The sequence below is a fragment of the Sus scrofa genome, chromosome 6 (genome assembly GCF_000003025.6).
Source record: "Sus scrofa isolate TJ Tabasco breed Duroc chromosome 6, Sscrofa11.1, whole genome shotgun sequence".
In the NCBI taxonomy this organism is placed as follows: domain Eukaryota; kingdom Metazoa; phylum Chordata; class Mammalia; order Artiodactyla; family Suidae; genus Sus; species Sus scrofa.
In genome coordinates this window covers 85060639-85084522 of record NC_010448.4, presented here as the reverse complement: position 1 = coordinate 85084522, position 23884 = coordinate 85060639, and the positions used below count along the sequence as shown (strand labels likewise).

The 23884-nt window shown below is 49.2% G+C and overlaps 1 protein-coding gene across 1 annotated transcript; it reads right to left on the bottom strand.

Annotated features, from left to right (window-relative positions):
• SMPDL3B (sphingomyelin phosphodiesterase acid like 3B) lies at positions 40-23884 on the bottom strand. Its single transcript, XM_003127737.5, is given in 9 exon segments — positions 40-565; positions 568-664; positions 3502-3635; positions 3719-3899; positions 5190-5356; positions 6338-6481; positions 12849-12946; positions 16437-16650; positions 23661-23884. Coding segments are annotated over 9 exon segments (1413 nt in total). The 5' UTR covers positions 23770-23884; the 3' UTR covers positions 40-296.

Sequence of the window (23884 nt, the reverse complement as noted above, 5' to 3'; positions counted from 1 at the left end):
TGGGAGGAGGGCAGGACGTTCAATAACTGCGCATGGGAGTTGCTTTAAACATGATTTACTAATTAAAAGGAATAATGCACAGACTAATATGCACGACAGGCATTGTGCTTTGGATAAATGGAACTTGAAAGAAATGTGCTTCTGGTGGTGCATTTGGTGCATCATTTCCTGTTCGGCTGTCCGTCCTAGTTCATTCTGCGAACGCGAGGGAAAGGGTGGAAAAGTCCAGCACTCGAGAGTGATGCTGCCCCCATTTCCTCAGGCGAGACCTGTCATCCGACCTGCGGCGCCCCAGGTCACCACCGCAGGAGCAGCGCGCGCAGGCCCAGCAGCGCCGCCAGCAGGAGCGCGAGGCAGGGCGCGTGCGCGACGCCGGGGTCACGCAGGCAGGCGGCGTACGCATCGAAGGCCACCTCGCGCAGCGCGCACACGTGCTCGACGCGGCAGGCCTCATCGCAGGGCTGCGGTTCGTAGCTGACCGAGTTGTAGTCGTAGTAGCGCTGCAGCACGTCCTTGTTGCTGGCTATGCGGCCCAGCGCCGCGTGCATGGAACCGGCCCCTGCGTCGGCACCCCGTAGGCCTCCGTCAACCGGTACTCAGGCTCCCAGCGCGGTGTCCCCTGCTCGTTCGCCTGGCTCAGGTTCAAGAAGTAGGTCACCATGTCCTGCAGAAGGGCGCGAAGCAGACAGGCCGTGAGCAGCTGGCCGCTTCTGCCCCTAATCCTCTACCTTGCATTCGCCCCCCAGATTCTAAACAGCCCCAGTCATAAGTGCTATTAGTTATTGAGCATTAACTATTTCCGAGGTATGCTTGGCAGACATTCTCTGATTGAAACTGGTAAGCTAACTGTACTTATTATCCTCGTTTCACAAATGAGAAAGCTAAGTCCCAAAGAAGTTAATTTCGGGAGTTCCCCTGGTGGCTCAGCAGTTAACAAACCCGACTAGTATCCATGAGGAGGCGGGTCCCATCCCTGGCCTCGCTCAGTGGGTTAAGGATCCTGGGTTAAGGATCCGGCGTTGCCTTGAGCTGTGGTGTAGGTTGCAGATGTGGCTCGGATCCTGTGGTGTAGGCGGCAGCTACAGCTCCGATCGGACCCCTAGCCTGGGAACCTTCATATGCCGCGGGTGCAGCCCTAAAAAACAACAAAAAAAAGAAGTTAATTTATTTGGTCAGGGTCCCATTCCACAGGGGTTCAGGAGCTGAGGCAGGATTGGAATCCAGGTTTTTTACCCCATGGCCTGTGCATTTTCTCATCAGGCAAGCTCCTAAGTACACAGAAAATTCTCAATAAATATTTACAGAATTAATGGATTAAAAGCAATTCAAATCAGTGGAAATCAACTATACTTCAATAAAGAAAAAAAAATATCTCAACCAAAAAAAAAAAAAAGAAAAAAAAGGCAGGAGAATGTAATGCCTGACTGAGCCAGGTTAGAGAACTGTAGTTGGTGGGAGTTTGGGATGCATCCAAGGCCCCTGGGACTCAGGTGCATTTTTCAGGACTAGAATCTGGAAGGTTTTATCTGTCCAACACTTTCCACTTAAATTTGAGGATCTGCTTCAAGTCAGAAGAGGTGGAGCTGCCATAGAGGGATGGCAGCTTCCTACTAGGCACTTTACATTATTTCATTTAGTCTTCTGCAAACTCTGAGTGCCCAAGTAGACAACAGATCATATGCTTAAAATCCTCAGACCTCTTCTCTATCTGCATTTACTCTGGAGTCAAGGGCCTCAGTTATCTCACGCAGTCCCTGGTTTTAAATGTCCTTTCTCAACTCCCAGATTAAATCTCTGTACCCACCTCTTTCTGGAACTCCAACCTGAACACCCAGCTGCTTCTTCCCTCAGCATTTTCCCTTGGATGCATTTAGACATCCCAAAGTTAACAGGAAAACCAGGCTTCGAATCTTCCTCCAAAATCTCCTCCTCCCACAGTGATCCCATTTCAGTAAATGCTTCTGGGTGCTCCCGCCAGGGCCTTGGTGCCCTCCTGGACTCCTCTCTTTCTCTTATATCCCTCATCCAATCCATCAGCAAATCCTGTCTGCTCTGCCTTCAGAATACATTCCAGGATCTGGCTACCATCCACCTCATCATCCACCACTACCACCCTGCCCACACCACCATCACCTCTCAGTGGTTATGGTCACCTCCTCACTGGTCCCCCTGTTTCTGCCCTTGCCCCGTAAGGCCTGTTCTCCACCCAGCAGGATGGTGATTTTATAAAATTCCAGAGTCCTACTCATGGCCTACGTGACCTGACCTCCTTCCCACCATCCTGCTGGGACTTCCACTGTTGCCACGCTGGCCTCTGCTCCTTCCCTAACACTCCAAGCATAGACCCCACCCGGGCCTCTGACTTGCTCTTCCTCCTCCAATGCTCGCATGGCTCCCTCCCTTAATTTACTCAGAAGTTATGTCACCCTATCAATGACACTTCCCTATCTAACAGCACACCCCCCCATAACCATCACCACCCGCCTCCTCTCTGTCTTTTTTTTCTCCTTAGAACCCATTTCGTGCCACACTTGATTTTATGTATTTGTTTACTGTCTGTCTCCTGTAAGAATGCCAGCTCCAGGAGAGCAGTGACGTTTTGTTTGTATATCTCCTGAGCTTAGCACAGGGCCTGGCACATGGTACATGCATAACGCATTTTGTTGACCACGTTAAGGGACAATATGTCTTTGTCATGTCAGCAATCACAAGCACCTCCCAGGAGAAGTGGGATAGTTCACTGAATTAGGGGCCTGCTGGGCTGCAGCATAGTCCGTGTAGAGAAGACAGGTGCAGTGGGCCTGAGGCCATACCATGAGAGACCTTCAATACCAGGCCAAGGAGCTCCAATGTATTTTGGGGGTACTGGGGAGCCATTTAAGGTTTTTGAGCAGGAGAGTGAGACAAGAAGTGCTCTAGCAAGATGAATCCCTTCTGTAGCTGTAGCAGATGAGCTCCAGCTGGAGGCAGAGAGACCAGGCAGGAAACTTTCCTTGACAATGATCCAGGGCAAAAAGAGATTGGGGGAAGAACTGATCTGACTTGGTGGCAGCTCCAAGGTTATTTATTTATTTTTTTTTTGGTCTTTGTGCCTTTTCTAGGGCCACTCCTGTGACACATGGAGGTTCCCAGGCTAGGGGTCTAATCGGAGTCGTAGCCGCTGGCCTACACCACAGCCACATCAACACGGGATCTGAGCCGCATCTGCGACCTATACCACCACTCACAGCAATGCCAGATCCTTAATCCACTGAGCAAGGCCAGGGATCGAACCCTCAACCTCATGGTTCCTAGTCGGATTCGTTAACCACTGAGCCACGACGGGAACTCCCAGCTCCAAGGTTCTGATCCTGAGCTCTGGAAGGATGGAAGTAACTTGACCTTCTTAAGGCTCAGTGGTCAGTAGAGGGTGGATTAGCTAGCGAAGAGTTAGGGAAGGCGGTGATGAAATCAAGTCCCTCCTCCCTCCTCCTCTGGCCCCAGCAGACCCCAGGCTCTGACCTTCAGGCTCAGTGTGCTTTGGTCGTATTCAAACATCCGGATGCCTGGATTGTTGGCCCCGTTGACCACTCCAGCTAACGTGGTTTTCCATGGGGTGACCCCAGGTGTGAGGAACATGACACTGATGGGAGCACCTTTGAGGAGAGAGACAGTGGAACTGAGAGGCTGGCAAGAGAAGGAGGGAGGTGGGCTGGCCATTGCCCTCCAGGCTGGGTACCTGCATCATCATAGAACATCCGAAAGCTGTCAAGGTGTTGGTGCCCAAAGAACTGCCCCGCGATGACTCGATGGTGCTTGTGGATCAACTTCAGATACTCTTTGTTGAAGTCCTCCCGGAACCATGCTTTGTTCCGCGTCTTCTCAAAGAACCCCGGAGGCACGTGGCCGATAATGTACACCTACGAGGAAGGAGTGCGCAGAAAGCGTTCAGAGACGCCTTCCCCAGCCTGTCACTTTTGCCCCTCACAACCTGCCCATCTCTCCAAGGGCAAGCAGATGGGCTCCAAGGTAGCTCCTTCCCCTCCCCCTCCCCCTCCCAGGCATCTCTCTGTACCCAGCAATGAATGAACTGTGTGCTGCCCCACCTCCGTGCCTCTGCCCATGCTGTGCCTGCCACCTGGAGGGCCCTTCTCATTTTCACTTCTGTAAATCCTACTCAAGCTTCAAAAACCCAGCTCAAAGGGCACCTCCTCGTGAAGTCTTCCTGATGCTTCAGAAACGAGGCTTCTCCTCACGAAACCTTCTTTGCTTGGTTGTGTAGTAATGTGTGGTCCTGTCTTATGTTCCTTGAGTCACTCGGCTAGCAATGTGTGGGCCCTTGGCTCCCATGGCAAGAGGTAGAATGGTGGGAGGGGTGGGAGGGGCACAGTAAAGAGCGTGAGTTTGGAATCAAACTATAGTTGGCCACCAGCTGGGAGTCACCTCTCTGAGCTTCACTCTTCTCATTGGGAAGGACACCTGATGGGTGGAGTTTTGAGAGTTAAATGAAATAATCCATGGAAAGCACTTAGCAGTATGTCTTGATGCCTAGCGAGGGCTCAAAAGCACCAGCCACAAGATCCCGCTGGGATGCGTTGGTCAGAGCAGGGACTCAGGCAAATGAGACACAGGGCCAGTTGTCAGGGGGCTGCCCGCCTAGCAGACTGGATGGACGCACCCCAAGGGCAGGGCATCCCTTGAGGTCCAGCCCACAGTGTGGCTGACGCTGTGGAAAGAGCAGTAGAGTTGGAGACTGGAGACCGGTGTTCTAGTTTCCGCCCCACCACTTCATTGTGTGATCTGAGCCTGTCCCTGCCTATCGGGAGCCTCCCATCCACAAGGGGCTCCAGGGGCCCAGCCTCCCAGGCTATTGTGAGCATGGAAGAAGTCCCCTCCTGGGATCGCCGGCATCTTGGAAGTGCTGGGATGCAGGTTCAATCCCCGGCTCAGCACAATGGATTAAGAATCCGGCATTGCAGAGGCTGCAGTTTGGGTGGCAATTGTGGCTCGAATCTGATACCAGGCTCAGGAACTCCATATGCCTCAGAGCAGCCAAAAAAAAGGAAAAGAAGAAGAAGTCCCCTCCAGTGCTAGGCTGACGAAGGACCTTCTGTGAGTGGGTGGACATGAGTGGGTGAATCTGTGCAACGAAGCAGACTTGTTCAGGAAGTGACCCCAGGGAGGGCGGGGGAGGATCAGGGCGTCCATACCATCTCCCCAGCTCGGGAGGCATTGCTCAGCACGTCGTCCAGCCACTGGAACTGCTGGCTGGGGTCGGCCATGTTGGCCGTCTGCTCGTTTTTGCTGTAGTACAGGTTGGTGTTGAGGACCACGATCCGCCCAGCCCCGCTCGGCAGTTTCTCAGAGTAGAAGGCACCTAGGACACAGCAGCCACAGAATCTGACAGGGTCCTCTGTCCCCCTCCACGTCACTCCCCAACCTTCTCCTTCCCTTGCATCCTCCCTTCCCATCTTCCCAAAGGAGGGGCATCGTGGGTAACACCGACGGCTCTGGAGCCAGGCTGAGTGGGTTCAAGTCTTGGCTCTCTCACTTACTAGCTGTGCAGCGTGGGACAGTTCATTAACCTCTCTCTGCCTGTTTCCTCCTCTGTCTAATGGAATAACACAGAGGTATGTGTGCCCATCCAGATCCACGGTCAACCCACTCCACTCAGCTCTCTGCCCTGGGAGCGGTGGCCTAAATCTGGGTTTCTGTGCTGTGAGCTTCTGGTTGGGTCTAAGCAATGGGGAGCCCCAGCAGCAGGGGACTGAGGAAGGGAAGGAGAGGAGGTTAAGTCACCTTGGGATCCTGTGTCTCCAAAATAGTGGTCCTCAACCTAGAGATATTTGTCCCCAAGGGGACATTTGTCAGCATCCGGAGTCATTTTTTGGTTTTCACAACTAGCGGCTAGTGGGTAGAGGCCAGGGATGCTTCTAAACACCCTGCAATGTGCGGGCCAGCCCCCACAACAAAGGATTATCCGCCCCAAATGTCAACAGTGGCAGAAACTCAGCCTGAACTGAAGGTCACTGCCCCTTCCTAGGGTTCTTAGGAGGATTCTAGCAATGTGCTGAGGGCAGCGCCTGGCACACAGGAAACACTCAGTGATTTCACTTAGGACCCTCATTTGTGCTGTGGGGTTAAGTACATGGGCACTGGAATCAGCCCTGGATTCTGCTCCCGTCCACCTCTTCTAAGTGGGTGACTTGGCCAAGTGACTTGGTCTTTTCAAGCCTCTGTATCCTTATCTGTAAAATGGGGATGAAATCCATCCCTACTTCTTGGGGGTGTCATGAGACTGAAATTAGATCAGACTTTGGCATAAAATGCCCCTTATGGTAGCAAACAGTGTCAGCACCTTCTTTGAAGAGAGCGATGGATTCGTTATTGAGCCAGGGTCGCCACAGCTCTGCTACCTGGTTGTAGATATTGTTGCTTCCTGCAGGCAACTGGTGTTTGGGGTGAAAGTCATGATTTCCCAAAGCAGCATAGACTTGAGTATCTGGGAGGAAAAAAAGAAGTATAAATGAATAAATGAATGAATGAATGAGTGAATGCAAAAGAGCTCAGTGGAGTTTGTCATTCTCAGTCACTGGCCACCAAGCTAATAGGGAAAAGCAATAGCACAGATAAGGAAAATACAGAGATAAGCAGAAAACCACATTATAGAATCTGGCAGAACTTTGCCCAGATCTAGGAAGGAAGGGCAGTGAGTTTTCGCCCCCTTCCTGTTCAGAGCATGAGATGGGGAGATAAAAGCAAGGAGATCTAAATAATCTCAGCTCCATAATCAGCCACTTGGTAATTTTGTGTTCCTTGTTCTTTGCAGTTCCAGATTCATCTTACTCTTAGGGAAGGGGTCTGCTTCATCCTGAAAGGTCTTAGGAGTTTCACTCATTCATGAGTCAGCAAATACTGAGCACCTAGGATGTACCAGTGTGTAGACCTGGTAACCAGGCACCTACACCCAGGCCCAGAGGCCTTGCAGTGCTGTAGGGGTGACAGGTACTGAGTAATGGCTGTCACAAAAAGAGCCACTCGCTGTGGGAGTGTGTAACTGAGATGGAAGTAGGGGTCACGGGAGGCCTCCCTGAGGATCTGGCCTATGAATGAACCCAGGAAGGGAAGGGAAACCCATCAGACTCATTTCCTCCTTATGAGTAGCCTTGTTCCTGCTTTTATTTTACATCTGTGTCTGGCATGTAGTAGTTGCTCAATAAATATTTGACAATCTACAAAAACTCCTCTGAGCTCAGAGCAGGGTTTTGCCCTTATATGAGCTTGGTTTACCCCAGGGAGTGATCTCGAACCAATGGGGGAGGCTGGTATCTCCAAATCCCACTTAGGAAAGTGTTTCCAGGAGTTCCTACTATGGCGGAAAGGGATCAATGTGTCTCTGCAGTGGCAGGGATGCGGGTTCAATCTCTGGCCAGCTCAGTAGGTTAAGGATCTGGCATTGCTGCAGCTGTGATCACAATTCTGGCTTGAATTCCATCCCTGGCCCAGAAACTCCATATGCCACAGGGTGGCCAAAAAAGGAAAAAAGAAGAGAAGGAGTTCCTGTCAAGGCTCAGCGGTAATAAACCCAGCTAGTATCCATGAGGTTGTGGGTTCGATTCCTGGCCCTGCTCAGTGGGTTAAGGATCTGGCGTTGCCCTGAGCTGTGGTGTAGGTCACAGACGAGGCTTGGATCTGAGTTGCTTCAGCCAGCAGCTGAAGCTCCAATTTGACCTGTAGCCTGGGAACTTCCTAAAAAAGACAGACAGGAAGAAAGAGATAACAGAAGAGAAAACACAAGTCCATGGAATCCCTAAGGCAGATGAAAAGGGAGGGAATCTCTCCTGTTTTATAAGCATATAAGGTAGGGGGTCCCCAGAGAAAGAGGACCAGGTATGACTTTCTTGACCTAAGAAAATCCATTTGGGGCCTAAGTCATTTGGGATCTGAGCCTGCCCACAATGCTTGCCCTTGAACAAGGCTCAGTAATAATGATTTTTTGTTTTTCCGGCCACACCCACGGTATGTGGAAGTTCCTGGGCCAGGACTCAAGCCTGCGCCACAGCAGTGAAGGGGTCCGCTTCACCCTGGAAGGTCTTAGGAGTTTCAGTCATTCATGAGTCAGCAAATACTGAGCACCTAGGGTGTCAAACTGCTGTAGTGACAATGCCAGATCCTTAACCCATTGTGCCACAGGGGAACTCCTCAGTATAATGACTTCAAGGGAACAAAAGAACAAATGACTGTTAGCAGGCAAGAAAAGTAATAAGAGCAAAGACAGTAAATCAGCTGCAGAGACTCCCAATTCTGTTTCAAAGGTAAAGATTAGCCTGAAGCAGTTTCTTGAGCTGTTTCATAGAATTTAAACACCAGCTTTACTGGAATCTAAGGGATAAAGGTGTTGACCTTTTCTGATCCTTGTGACTTCAATCAACTAAAGCTTGGACTCTGTTGACCTTTGCTCCAATTCCCTGTTGAATTCTCCTGATCAAATCCCTTCATGAATATGCATATACCTTTAGCTTAAAACTTCCCCAATGTTGCTGTTCAGGGGAACACTGCTTTGGCAAAGATCCCCAGTGTTCTTATTTGCTACAAGTATTAAATCCTTCATTATCCTCTGTCTTTTGGCTTGACACCCACCAAAAAGGGAACGCAGTATTTGGGTGACAGGTTTTTGCTGCTTCTGTGTGCCAGGCACTGTTAGAAGCTCCTTACAAGCAAGGACTCAACCTGGCTTTTTTTTTTTTTTTTTTTTTTTTTTTTTTGCCTTTTAGGGCCATACCCACGGCATACGGAGGTTCCCAGGCTGGGGGTCAAATTGGAGCTGGCCTACACCACAGCCACAGCAACATCCAACCCGAGCTGCGTCTGCGACCTGTACCACAGCTCACGGCAACCCGGATCCTTAACTCACTGAGTGAGGCCAAGGATGGAACCCACAACCTCATGGTTCCTAGTCAGATTTGTTTCCGCTGCACCACGGGGAAATCCACGACCTGGCATCTTGTTCACAGCCAATCCCCTAGGCCTAGAATGGTGTCTCACCTATAGTAGACAGACTAAGTGAGTGAATGGATTACTTTATTTAATCCTCACAACACCCTCTGGGCAGGTACCATCATCATCCCGCAGTTTGCAAGGGAGATCGCTGAGCGTCCAGGGGATTGCCCAGCTGGAAGGTGGCAGAGCCCAAATTGGGACCTGGATTTGTTTGCCTCACACGCCTGAGTTCAGCATCAACCTCAGTGGAGAGGCAGGGGCCAGTGTTCACAGCAACTCTGATGGGGAACCCAGGCGGCACGTGGCAGGGGGGAACACGTGACATGGAATCCAAAATCTGGAATTTCGGTCCTTTCTACCTCTCCAGCAAAGTTGCTTCAGCTTTTGAATCTACCTAATAGGGACTGTTCTGCTTGACCCATGTGGCTGCCGCTTTCAAATAAGATAACGCCTCATTTTGAAACAGGAGGGAAGCGGGCAGGGACAACCTTTAATAGAATGATATAGCCCTTAAGGATTGGACAAAAACTGGAGAGAATCAACTAGGTTCAAGATGGCAGAGGTTCAACGTCAAGTGGACCTTGAGCCTCATAATATACATTAATTGTAATACATTAGCATGTGCTAAACGGCACCCCCACAGGCACCCCCACAGTTCTGAGGCCAACATAAAAGGCAAAAAGTGGGTGGTGGCCCAGTTCCTGGAAATCCCCACCCCTTCCCCAAATAGTTGGAATATTCCTCCCACTCATTAGCCTATGAAATTACCCAGCCCGTTAAAATTCACCAACCCAGTATCTCAGAACCTCTCACTTTCTGAAATGGCCCACACTCTACCTCTCTCAATAAATCTGCTTCTCCCGTATTACTTTGCCTCTCACTAGATTCCTTCTGCCCTGAGACGGAAAGAACCTGTGTGTGATTTTAGTGAAAAAGAAGTGGGTTTAAGTCCCAATCTGAGTTGTATGTTTCAATTTCACCTCCTCCAATTTATTCTCATCTTAATAGCTCTCCTGGTGGGATGTGTCTTACCATGGAGGCCCTAAGAAAGTGCTGTGTCATACTTTAAATGATAACTTTTTTTTTTTTTTTTTTTTTTGTCTTTTTGTCTTTTTGCTTTTCTAGGGCCACTCCTGTGGCATATGGAAGTTCCCAGGCTAGGGGTCTAATCAGAGCTGTAGCTGCCAGCCTACGCCACAGCCACAGCAACGCAGGATCTGAGCCACATCTATGACCTACACCACAGCTCATGGCGCCAGATCCTTAACCCACTGAGCAAGGCCAGAGATCGAACCCACAACTTCATGGTTCCTAGTTGGATTCGTTAACCACTGCGCTATGATGGGAACTCCAACATTTTTTTTCTTAGTGATACACAAAATAATGAAACATCTTATGGTCAGTGGTATTTTGGATTTAGGAAATTCAAAAAATATGCAAGTGAATTATGAACTGTAAAATCTTACAATTTACACCTGAATGCTTAATCATAATAATAAAGCATTTTCTTATCCATTATTTCACTTTTGTTCCTGAAGCCCCACGTGGAGCAGAGAAAAGAGTGCTCAGAATTGGATCTGAGTTTGAATCTCTTCCCAGGGAACCACTAGCTTTTTTGGGGGGAAGGACGCAAAAACCCATGGCATACGGAGGTTCTCAGGCTAGGTGTTGAATCAGAGCTGCTGCTGCTGGCCTACATTGCAGTCACAGCAACGGGGATCTGAGCCACATCTGCGACCTGCACCACTGAGCTTACAGCAACACCGGAGCCTTAACCCACTGAACAAGGCCAGGGATGGAACCCGAGTCCTCATGGATATTAGTTAGGTTCATTAACCACTAAGCTACATTGGGAGCTCCAGAACCAACTAGCTTTAAGCAATAGGTTCCTTATCTAAACACTGGCAATAATAATGCCTATTGTTGGGAGTTTCCTTGTGGTGCAGAGGGTTAAGGATCTGGCATTATCACTGAAGCAGCTTGCATTTGATCCCTGGCCTGGGCAATCCCACATATCTGGTCCAGGAACTTCTGCATGCCATGGGCTCTGCCAAAAAAAAAAAAAAAAAAAAAAAAAAATCCTATTGTTGCCATGGAGAAGAGTGTCCTTATTTGACCCTAGTAGTGAATGCTGCTGGAATACAAACTAGCCCAAGCACGTCTGAGTTGGGTTGGGTTGAGTTACATGGACTGGAAGCACCCAGGCCACTTCTTTGCACAAATTGATTTATGTTGAGGGAAGGAGGTAACAGAAAGGAGGTTCCCTTGGGACAGATGTGGGTTGGTGACAGCAGCTGGGGCCACTTCTGGAGTGACAGTGGAGGTAGAAGATAAGTATTGTCCCCAAACCAGGATCTGTATCCCCAGCCTTGCCAGTTTCCTTGACCCCAAGGCTCACATTTCTCATCAGTAAAACAGAGGTGGTAATAGAACCTCCCTCTAGGATTATCTGACAGTGAAAGAGTTAAGGCATATAATATTCTTAGAGGAATGCTTGACTTAGAGCTGTGCCAGACCCAAAAGAGCTTGGGGGGTGGGAGCTGGAAGGCTGCTTTCACAGGTCCCTAGCTGGCAGCCCAAGAGCCTGATTCAGTCCCCAGGGCCTTATGTTTGACACAGCCTGCTTAAAACCATTCCCATGGCCATTAGATGGGGACACCCGGACCTCATCCTCTCTGTCATGTCCCATGGGTCTGCTGTCACACTCACAGTCCTGGCCTCTTGTCCCAGGCTCTGAAAACCTTGGGATGCATCAAGAAACAGCACATTGACTGAGAATCAGCATCTCCCGAAAGTCCCAGCAGCTGGGACGGTTTGAGGGCAACAGATGGTAATTGTGGGGCCTCAGCAGAACACAAGCACTGGGTGCAAGCCCACGTGAGAGACTTACCTAGGGACGGTGTCTAAATAGAACTCTAGATGCTTTAAGAAGAGGCTGTGAGTCTGGTGCTAAACAGGCAGGGTGGAAGCCAATGAAATGTCAGACATTTTCATTATTAAAAATGAAAACAGGCCCAAAATAGGTTACAGAATTCCCATTGTGGCTCCGTGGAAATGAATCTGACTAGCATTCATGAGGACTCGGGTTTGGTCCCTGGCCTCGCTCCGTGGGTTAAGGATCCGGTGTTGCCATGAGCTGTGGTGTGGGTCGTAGAAGCAGTTCAGATCTGGCGTTGCTGTGGCTGTAGCCGTGGCATAGGCTGGCAGCTACAGCTCCGATTTAACCTCTAGCCTGGGAATCTCCATATGCCACCAGTGCGGCCCTTAAAAAAAAAAAAAAAAAAAAAAAGGACAAAATGGAGTTACTTGTGCTAAGTCCCAGGTTGACAACCCAAAACTTAATACCTAACCCAATTGCAGTTTCATCCTCTCCCAAGAATATGACCTTTAAACAGTCAACAAGAGTGAGGAAATCTGCCTGACAGACAACCACCACTCCACCCCCATTCCCCTAAAGGAAGGGAACCTTGCTTGAAATAATCCACTTTTTGCTAGAAACTTCCTTTTTCTACTCAATTCTGTCTATAAAACCTTCCATTTCAGACAGCTCCTTGGAGCTCCTTTCTAACGGGATGCTGCCCAGCTCATGAACCGTTGAATAAAGCCAAATCGATCTTCAGATATACTCAGTTGAATTTGGTAATTTAACACCTTTCATAGGATTTGGTGTGTATCCACCGGCTGACAAGCTCTGTTCCTTGAAGGGTTGTTGGAAGGTAAGACACGATTGCTGTGAAATGCCTGGCACAGGACCTAGCAGCAGCCCTCACTGTTCACGGTTAAAGGTCATTCCTCTGCATGTTGCTGCTTTTGTTGTCCCGCTGTGCCAGGCACCATGTGGGGGTCAGGGGCCTAGGGAGTATTCTTACCTGGAAAGACCTCTCTGATGAGCTTACTCAGGCGTTCCATGATTTGCAGCACAGCCGCCTCCCCCAGCTTCTCATCGGGCACGTGGGGCGTGTCATCACTGCAAAACACCACCAGGTCAGTTTGGGCAACTCAGGAAGCACCACAAGGAAAGGAAGGGATGGCTCTACTGTGAAAAAAGAGCAGAACTGGGCCTCAGACGTATGTCAAGGGGGAATGGCCAGGCTGGAGCCAGGAGTCACACGGAACAGAGTTCAAACCTGGGCTCTGCCATGGACCTGCTGTGGGTCCCTGGGATGGTTGTTTAACCTCTCTGAGAGTCCATCAGTTCATCTGTAAAAGAAGGATAATAATGGCATCTACAAGCAGAGTATTTGTGGGGCTTCAATAAAGAGAGAAGGGGAGCGCCCTTGTGATGCAGTGGGTTAAGGATCTGCTGACACTGCAGTGGCTTGGGTTGCTGCTGTGGTGCAGTTTTGAGCCCTGGCCAGGAACTTCCATAGGTCGCGGGCATGGCCAAAAAAATAATAACAAAAATAAAGGGGGAAGGTATGTATATAAAATACAGTAGCTGCAATTAATATTATCTAGCGAGGGAAGCTCTTGGGGTTCCAGGCCCATCTGCAAGACCCCAGGGTACTTAGGGTGGAGAAGCTGTGTCTGAGTTTTCTCCCTTCCCCAAGGTTCTAAGGAGTTTGGATCTGGCTTCAGAATATAGAATTCAGATCTACTCTGGCAGGTCCAGGACCTGCCCCAGAACCATTTAGCTCCCTCTGCTCCATCTCTCCCCCTTGGACAGACCTAAATTCCTGGATCTACCTTAGCAAATGCAGCAATGTGGGGGAGGAAGGGGAAAGGGAGGTTTGGGAGATGCAAGGAGCTCCCACAATCTAAAGCCTCAGATCCCTGCTGGACCCAGAGGGTGAGGCAACTGCTGCCCAGATACTTGCCAGGACTAAGGGCACTACTGGCAGCTCCCACTGGCTCACTTTGCGCTAGCTACTTTTTTTTTTTTTTTTCATTTTTTTAATTACTCAAATGAATTTATCACATCTGTAGTTGTATAATGATCATAACAATCTGATTTCACAGGATTTCCATCCCACAGCCCAAGCACATCCCCCCACCCCCCATGCGCTAGCTACTTTCTGTGTGTTGTACCCATTTATTCTAAGAATGTAGTTTATTCTTCACAATAACCCTACAGCATGGGTCCTAGTGTTAGTCCCATTTGACAGGTAAAGAAACCAAGGCACAGAAAGGTGAAGAATCCTGCCTAAGTGTATACAAATAGATAGTTCAGGGTTTGAACTGAATCAGCCTGGCTCCAGAGTCTTTGCTTGCATCCATTACCCCCCTACCGTGTCCCTGATACCCTCATAGGGCAACAAGAGGGCATTTTGAGCCCTGACCTCCCTGCGAAAATGTTAGGAATCCAAAGATATTAGAACAAAATCCTATTTTTCTCCCTGGTTTGGAGGATTTAATTCTGTGATAGAAAATACATCCAGGAGTTCCCATTATGGCTCAGTGGAAACTAATATGACTAGCATCCATGAGGACACAGGTTCGGTCCCTGGCCTCGCTCAGTAAGTTAAGAATCCGGTGTTGCTGCGAGCTGTGGTGCAGGTCGCAGACATGGCTCACATCCAGCGTGGCTGTGGCTGTGGTGTAGGCCAGCGGCTCTGATTCAATTCCTAGCCCGGGAAGCTTCATATGCCACAGGTACAGCCCTAAAAAGAAGAGAAAGAAAGAAAATACATCCAGTCTCTACAGGTTATCCCCTAAAGGACTGCAATTCTCCTGGGGAGGTCAAGTTTCTTAGAAACCAAAGAATTAGAAAAGGTCCTAGAGGAGTTCCCATCGTGGCTCAGTGGTCAATGAATCCGACTAGGAACCATGAGGTTGTGGGTTCGATCCCTGGCCTTGCTCAGTGGGTTAAGGATCCGGCGTTGCTGTGAGCTGTGGGGTAGGTTGCAGATGCAGCTCAGATCCTGCATTGCTGTGGCTGTGGCTACAGCTCCGATTCGACCCCTAGCCTGGGAACCTCCATATGCCGTGGGAGCGGCCCTAGAAAAGGCAAAAAGACAAAAAAAAAAAAGGTCCTATAGGTCATCTTATTTAATGCTCTGTATCTTGGCAAGTCCAAGAGATTTCCCAGAAAATTCATGCTCCTGTTAAAGGATCATGAATTTCCCACAGGGATCTTGTCTTTAAGACCCTGATACATTTCTCCAGCGGCCCCTCCTTAACAAGCAGGAGCCCAGGGTCATGGCCCAAATCTCACTCTCGTCTTAGACTGATTCCTGGGCCAGGGAAGCCAGAACTGCCAGAGCCCTTCCTGAGATACTGTGACATTTCTTAAGTGTTCAGTCTTGCTCCTCCCTCTGCCGACCACAGGGTCCATCTGAGGGCCATTCTGGTCACTCATTTTTATTTTTTTATTTCCTTTTAATTTTTTTTTTATGGCCACACCTGCAGCATACAGATGTTCCCAGGCTAGGGGTCGAATCAGCTGCAGCTGCTGGCCTACACCACAGCCACAGCAATGCCAGATCCCTAACCCATTAAGCAAGGCCAGGGATCAAACCTGCACCCTCACAGGCACTACGTGGGGTGTTTGACCTGCTGAGCCACAACCAGAACTCCCCGGTCGCACTTATGTGAGGGAGAGCTGCGGGCACCGTGGGTTGGATCTTGCCTTACAGAAGTGTCCATGGAGGCTGGAAGAGGGTGCTAGAAGCCAGAGCTCCTGCCAGCCCTGCTCACCCACTCCCTGACTCACCCATTCCTGCAGCAAGTCCTCCCCAATCCCACCTGAAGAAGCCCGGTGCCCTGTGAAGCCCACACAACCCCCCAGTGACCCTCTCTCCTTGCTGGGAAATAATGGTCAGTGGCCTTGTCTGCAGCACCCATGAGACCATGAGTTCCCTGAAGGCGGGTCCAGGTCCCAACATCTCTGTTCACCTGTATCTACCCCAGGATGAGCACAAGACAGGTTGACCTGTCAAGGGAGGGAAGGAAAGAGCAATTGAGTGAAGAGGGACCTAAGTGCTGAGGAAAGTCCGACAACTTACAGGAGCATCCTTGGAGGAGCAGCAGAAAGGGCTTCTCTCTGGCTGAGCAGAAATCACCCCTCAAGCTGTTTCCATGCAGAGCAGCGTTCCGACCAGTGAGAACCGCCAGGGCCAGGGAAGCTGACCCGACACTTAGTCCCAGTGCTGGACCACCTTCAGCCCTCCTTTCTTCCTCCCTGCATTTGGATCTCTGAGGCTTGGAGTCCCTAAACCCCAGTGGGATCCCCTGGCTTCGAATCCGGCAGTTGCTCACCTGCCCAGATGTGCCATGACCTGTGTCCCTAGCCTCAGTGAGAGCTGGATTCTGCTGAGCCCGGAAGACACAAAATCAAGGACACAGACCCTGGAATCAACCAAGCCCAGGCTCCCCTGGACAAGCTTTGAGCTTCAGGTTCATCCTCTCTGCAACAGGGCTGGGTCAAGGACTAAGGCAGATGGTGTGAGGAAGGTGCCAGGTGGGCAGGTGGCACACAGAGTGGCCCAGGGAAGGGTAGCTGTGGTGACAGCTCTCACCCGGTCCAGAGGATGAAGTCTGGCTTCGGCTCAATCTCCTTCATGGCGTAGATGGAGGAGTTGATGAGGATCCAGGGAGAATCGCAGAGGTAGTCCCCCCAGGGGCCTGCGTTGAGCACCGGCCGGGAGCCTGCAGATGGGCACACTTGGAGGGGGTCTTGAGATACCTTGTAGTCCGGATCAAGGTGCAGGTCAGAGATGTGCCAGAACTTCCCTGCAGGAGCAAGGAGACCCAGATCAATGTGGGTCCTGAGCCTGGGGTGGGGGTGGGGGAATCAGGAACCCTGAGGTGAGGGAGGGGAGCTTGCACAGGTGAAAGGAAGTTTTCTCTAAACCCAGCATCTAGCTCTGCTCAGAGAAGCCCTGAGCCCAGCAGAAAACAGGCTTGGCTTTGTTCCTGACTTCTGACTTTTTTTTTTTTAATTTTATGGCTACATCCCTGGCATAGGGACTGAATCTGAGCTGCAGCTGCAGCCCTGGATCCTTTAACCCACTCCACCGGGCTGGGGATTGAACCCATACCTCCACAGCAACCAGAGCTGCTGGAGTCAGATTCTTAACCCACTGCACCACAGCAGGAACTCCCCTGACCTCTGACCTTTCCGTCTCTCCTCCTCGGTGTCCTGAGAAGCAACATGAGGGATTAGGCTGTGTAACCCTCGAGAACCCTGTGGGATTTCTAAGCAGACTGCTGGTTTTAGAGCAAAGGTGAGAGAGTTAAGAGCCCAGGCTCTGGAGCCACATACTAACTGTGAGACCAGGGACACGTGGCTTCACCTTGCTGAGCTCCTAACTAGAGCCAAATCTTATCACACTCCACAGAAATATACACAAAAATCTGATCTGGGAGAAGGCTTACAAATTGCATTGTAAGATCTTACTAATTAATAACCAGCGCTATCCCGGGGAATATGTGTGGAAATGGAGTTTGAGAGTACTAGACCAGGGGAGTTCCCGTCATGGCTCAGTGGTTGACAAATCTGACTAGGAACCATGAAGTTGCGGGTTTGATCCCTGGCCTTGCTCGGTGGGTTAAGGATCCAGCGTTGCCGTGAGCTGTGGTGTGGGTCGCAGATGAGGCTCAGATCCCGAGTTGCTGTGGCTCTGGCATAGGCCGGCGGCTACAGCTCCGATTCAACCCCTAGCCTGGGAACCTCCATATGCCCCAGCAGTGGCCCAAGAAATGGCAAAAAGACAAAAAAAAAAAAAAAAAAGTGCTAGACCAGGAGTTTCTGCTGTGGCACAGTGGGTTAAGAATCCAACTGCAGTGGCCATAAGAAAAAAACTTTTAAAAAAATTTTCTAGGAGTTCCCTTTGTAGTGCAGCAGAAACGAGTCTGACTAGGAACCATGAGGTTACAGGATCGATCCCTGGCCTCGCTCAGTGGGTTAAGGATCTGGTGTTGCCGTGAGCTGTGGTGTAGGTCGCAGACTCGACTTGGATCCTGCATTGCTGTGGCTGTGGTGTAGGTTGGCAGTTATAGCTATGATTTAACCCCTAGTCTGGGAACCTCCATATGCTTGGGTTGCAGCCCTAAAAAGCCAAAAAAAAAAAAAAAAAAAATTTCTAGGGGTTCCCGCTGTGGTGTAATGGAATCAGCAGCATCTTGGAAGTACTGGGGCTCAGATTCAATTTCCGGCCCAGGGTGCAGTAGGTTAAGGATCCGGCATTGCGTTGCCGCAGCTGTGGCTTAGGTCACAACTATAGCTGGGATTTGATCCCTGGCCAGGTAACTCCATGTGCCACAGGGTGGCCAAAAAGAAAAAAAAAAAAATTTTTTCAGGAGTTCCCGTCGTGGCGCAGTGGTTAACGAATCCGACTAGGAACCATGAGGTTGCGGGTTCGGTCCCTGCCCTTGCTCAGTGGGTTAACGATCCGGCATTGCCGTGAGCTGTGGTGTAGGTTGCAGACGCGGCTCGGATCCCGCGTTGCTGTGGCTCTGGCGTAGGCCGGTGGCTGCAGCTCCGATTAGACCCCTAGCCTGGAACCTCCATATGCCGCAGGGGCGGCCCAAGAAATAGCAAAAAGACAAAAAAAAAAAAAAAAAAATTTTTTTCAGAGAGTATTAGACCAGAAAAGAAGAAATGTAAATTCAGACAGGGTTGAATTTCTCATCGTGGGTGTACTCAATAGTGACTCTGGATGCAGAGTGAGATGCTGCAAGTCTCTTGCTGTGTGCAGAGAGTGGGAATCCAAAGAAACTGGCCACATGGAGTGGACTTATCATCTGTACCCAGCACAGGGCCTGGCGTAAATGGTTTCAGTGATGCTTACCAAAGGAGGGTTGAACAGGTTTGGCCTCCGCCCTAAATCCTGTTTCAGACTAAAACAAGGGTGAGGCCTGGAATTTCCTCACTCTCCACCGTTGCTGTCACTTCCTCCTCCGCTTCCTCTTCCAGTGTTGCCCAGACTCAGAGCCAAGAGTCAACCCCCCACTGCAGACCAGGAAAAAGGGCCTGGTCCTGAGAATCCCAACTTTTGTTGCTTTCAGGATTGGACAGCTGGCCTGGCTCTCTCCCCCGACACTACTGCGAGTTTGCTTTTGGTCTGAGACAAGAAAAGGGAGAGGAAGACACCTGCCACTTACTTAGCACTTACTGAATGTCAGATGCTGTGCCAAGCTCTCTGCCCATGTAGCCTCACAACAAAATATGAAATCCATTTTATGAATGTACCCATTTTACAGATAAGGAAACTGAGCTCGATAGCGGCAGGCCTGTGATTTCCATTGTATCAGGACAGAAAATGGTCACAGTGTATTTTGCCACTCGTTAGTCATGTGACCTTGGCTATTAAAAAAAAAAAAAGGTTTCCTTAAACTGTTACAGCATGTTGCAATGTAAGCGCATGATCTCACTTAACTATCATTTACTCTCTCCTCTGCTAATATCCTTATTTTATAAGTAGTGAAATAGAGGCTCAAGGTCACATAGATATTGAAAGGTAGACGCTAGCTCTTCTGGCTTAAGGCAGTGGATTGTTTTTGGAAGGGCGTGAATGAGATTTGGATTCAGGGAAATCTTATTTTTATTCCTGGCTCCTCCACAGTTGATGGCAATTTGAATGAGATTTCCCCAGCGAGCCTCAGTTTCCTCACCTGTCAAATAGGAATAATGATGCAAGTAGCAGTAGGGTGGAGGTATGGATGACAGGGGTCATCTCATATGAGCACCTGGCCAAAGAGTGGACCTGTCAGCCCAAGCGTTTAAACCCTGGGCTCCTCTGCTCCTTGAGTCTCAGTTTCTCGTCTCCTCTGGAACCTCTCTCTCCTCAAGTGTAAAATGTGAGTGTTGCACAAAGGTTATCTGAGGGCCCTGGCAGTGATTCCATGACTTTTTTCAGTTATGCGTATGACCCACCACAAAGCAATTTTGGTCCCCGTTTCAGTCCTTTGTGTAGGCTTTTTTTCTTTTTTCTTTTTTTTCCTTTTTTCTTTTTTTTTGGTGCATCATGCAGCGGCTTGATGTGGGATCTCAGTTTCCAGACCAGGGATTGAACCCAGGGGGCAGCCTTGAAAGTGCTAAATCGTAACCACTAGACCAGCAGGGAACTCAGTCCTTTGTTTTGACACTAAGCGATAACCCCAAATGCTTCCATTATAATTCCTCCTCCAGGAGTTCCCACTGGTAGCTCAACGGTAATGAACCGCACTAGTATCCATGAGGACTCGGGTTCCATCCCTGGCCTCGCTCAGTGGGTTAGGGATCTGTGAGCTGTGGTTGAGGTCACAGACATGGCTTGGATTCCTACATTGCCGTGGTTGTGGCATAGGCCAGCAGCTGCAGCTCCAATTCGAACCCTAGCCTGCTACTTCCATATGCCTCACGAGTGGCCCTAAAAAGAAAAAAAGAAAAAATTCTTCCTTCATAAGTCTCTCTAAGACACAGAGGGTCCACTTGGTAACACCAACATTTACTGCTCCCTTGTGTTAGCTGTGGGGACTGCCTCTCCTCGCAGCGGCTCCACCAGGTAGGCTCATCATTCTCCAGGGAGATGTTTTCCTACCAGGTTAGTCCATGCTGAAAAAACTCCTGGGTTTCTCTGTCATTAGAAGCAGAGGGATAAATACAGCGTTGCCTAGGGTTTGTGTGGGAGACGACAAAGCCAGCAAGTTGGCACCCTACCCTAGCTCTTGGCTAAGGAAGGTAGAGTGAGAAACATCCTGTTTTGTGCAAAGCACAGGTGATTGCTATCTGGATGGCTCCAAGATCTGCACTTTAGGAAGAGACGTGGTTTCCAAAAACAGAGGAAGTTCCCGTTGTGGCTCAGCAGAAACGAATCTGCCTGGGGCCATGAGGATGCAGGTTCGTTTGATCTGGCTCAGATATGGAGTTGCTGTGGCTGTGGCATAGGCTGGTGGCTGTAGCTCTGATTGGACCCCTAGCCTGGGACCCTCCATATGCTGTGGGTGTGGCCCTAAAAAGACACAAAAAAAGGAAGGAAGGAAGGAAAGAAAAGAAAGAAAGAAAGAAAGAAAAGAAAGAAAGAAAAAGAAAGAAAGAAAGAAAGAAAGAAAGAAAGAAAGAAAGAAAGAAAGGAAGGAAGAAAGAAAACACAGGTGCTACGGAATCTTTTTCAATTTAATTCCATTTTTAGATTATAGATGCCTACATTGGTTTGGAGAGGAGACAAAAAAATAGTACCTCTAAAACCCACCATCCCAAAGGGCATGATGGATAAGGCAGCCTAGTGCAGACTTGGCCCTGCCCCTTCCTAGCTGTGGGATCTTGGGCAAGTGTGTGTCCCTTCTGAGTCTACCTTCTCTGCAAAATGGATATAATGGCAATAGTACCTAGCTTACAGGGACTATAAAAATCAAAGGCGGTCTTTTCATTTCATTTTTCAAATAGGTTTTTATTTTATTTTATTTTATTTTGTCTTTTTTGTCCTTTTCAGGGCCACACCTGCAGCATATGGAGGTTCCCAGGCTAGGGGTCTAATTGGAGCTACAGCTGCCAGCCCATGCCACAGCCACAGCCAAGGTGGGATCCGAGCCATGTCTGTGACCCACACCACAGCTCACAGCAATGCCAGATCCTTAACCCCCTGAGCGAGGCCAGGGATCAAACCCACAACCTCATGGTTCCTAGTCGGATTCATTTCTGCGGTGCCACGACAGGAACTCCTCAAATAGGTTTTATTTATTTATTTTTATTTATTTTGTTTGGCTGCACCCACACATGTGGAAGTTCCCAGGCCAGGGACTGAACCCACAACACAGCAGGACCCAAGCCCCTGCAGTAATAGCTCTGGATTCCTTAACCCACGGCACCACCCTCAAATATGTTTTTGTTTTTAAAAGACAACATATATCAGGCACCTAGGACAAGCATGGCATAGCGTAAGTGCTCAGAAAATAAATGTTACCTCTTCTTAGCTATTTTCTTTAGTGTTTATTTGTTTTCATATAACATTATTTTATATGCGGATCGAAGACATACAGCCTGAGTTCATGTCCAGACTCAAGACACTTACCAGATATGTAACTTTGGGTGAGTTACTTCTCTAAGGCTCTGTTTTTCTTGCTGACAATCCCAAATCCCAAGGCTATTGCAGGGATATTGTGTAAAAATGTTTGCAATGCCTGCCACATAAGTGCTTAATAAATGCTACTTAATATTTCCTCTTGAAACTTTTCTGCCTGGTGATTTTACCATAATCTATTCAGCTATTCTATTATTGTGAGCATTATTATAAACAATATTGCAGCAAACATCTCTTGGGGCAGGGGAGATTACTCTTAACCACTAAGACCCTGGGTTTGGGAAGGGGGTGCCCACTGGCATTTGGACTTCTTTTTTTTTTTTTTTTTTTTGTATTTTTGCCATTTCTTGGGCCGCTCCCGAGGCATATGGAGGTTCCCAGGCTAGGGGTCGAATCAGAGCTGAAGCCGCCTGCCTACACCAAAGCCACAGTAACACGGGATCCAAGCCGAGTCTGCAACCTACACCACAGCTCACGGCAATGCCGGATCCTTAACCCACTGAGCAAGGCTAGGGATCGAACCCGCAACCTCATGGTTCCTAGTGGGATTCATTAACCACTGAGCCACAACAGGAACTCTGGCATTTGGGCTTCTAAGAAAACATTTAAAAGTGAAGGAGTCAGGGGGTGAGTGAAGATTTTTTCAGTCAGTCCTAAACCTCCAGTCAGCCTGGCGAGGCCCTGAGTCTGCTTTATTATTCTCCATAACACTTGTTATTTCCTGGAATACGTATTTTCTTTTCTTTTCTTTTTTTCTTTTTTTTTTTTTTTTTTTTTTTTTCTTTTTAGGGCCACACCCGTGGCATATGGAGGTTCCCAGGCTAGGGGTCTAATCGGAGCTTCAGCTGCCGGCCTACACCACAGCCACAGCAACGTGGGATCCTTAACCCACTGAGCACAGGCCAGGGATCGAATCTGCATCCTTATGGATGCTAGTCAGATTCGTTTCCGCTGAGCCACGATTGGAACTCCCTGGAATATGTATTTTCTTGTTGGCATGTCTTTTGGTCTGTTTCTCCCCCAGTGGAGAAATGCTTCACCAAGACTGAGACTTTGTTTCTTCTCATTTCTGCCACATCCCTGGTTCCTAGAATAGCCCATGATCCATGAAGGCCCCCAACCAATATGTGTTGAATGATTCATGAATCTGCCTGCCACCCTCTACCTCTATCAGCTGTCTGGCTTTTATGTACCCACACCTCTTAACAATGTCACTGTCCCTCTTGGGGCCAGCTGTCACCCCCACTTAAAATCTTCAGGCTCTATAAGAAAAGTATATATGTATAACTGGGTCACTTCGCTCTACAGCAGAAATTGGCACACAATATTGTAAATCAAATATACTTTCTTTTTTCTTTTTTCTTTTTGGGGCTGCTCCTGTGGCACATGGAAGTTCCCAGGCTAGGGGTCGACTCGGAGTGGCAGCTGCTGGCCTACACCACAGCTCATGATAATGCCACTGCACTGAGTTAAGGAAACTGCAACGTCATGGATACTAGTCGGGTTTGTTACTGCTGAGCCGCTATGGGAACTCCTCAAGTCTGCTTTAATAAAAAAAAAAATCTTCAGGCTCAAACAGCACCCCCACCACTCGCTAACTCTCTCACCCAGCCTCCCTGCCCAGCTCCCTGCCTTGCTATTTTAAGCAGTCTTTTAGCTTTCCGTGGGCAGTTTCTAGCAGCCCTCAACCCTAAGTTCAGAGTACAAAACAGAGAGATCACAGGCATTCGCAGTGCCTACCTTGTCCAGCTCTGGTGACTCCCCAGTGGGCCAGGAAAATCAGCAGCACAGGCAGCCTCATTCTTGGGGCTTGCCTCACGGAAACGTGGGGTCCTCCTGGAGCTGTCATTCGAGCCACGGGCTTCCTAAATAGGTGTTGGTGGCCACGAGCCAGAGCAGAACTTTCTGTCCTGCCACTGGGTGTACCAAATCACGGGAGGCGTCTGGCTCCTCTGACTTTTCAT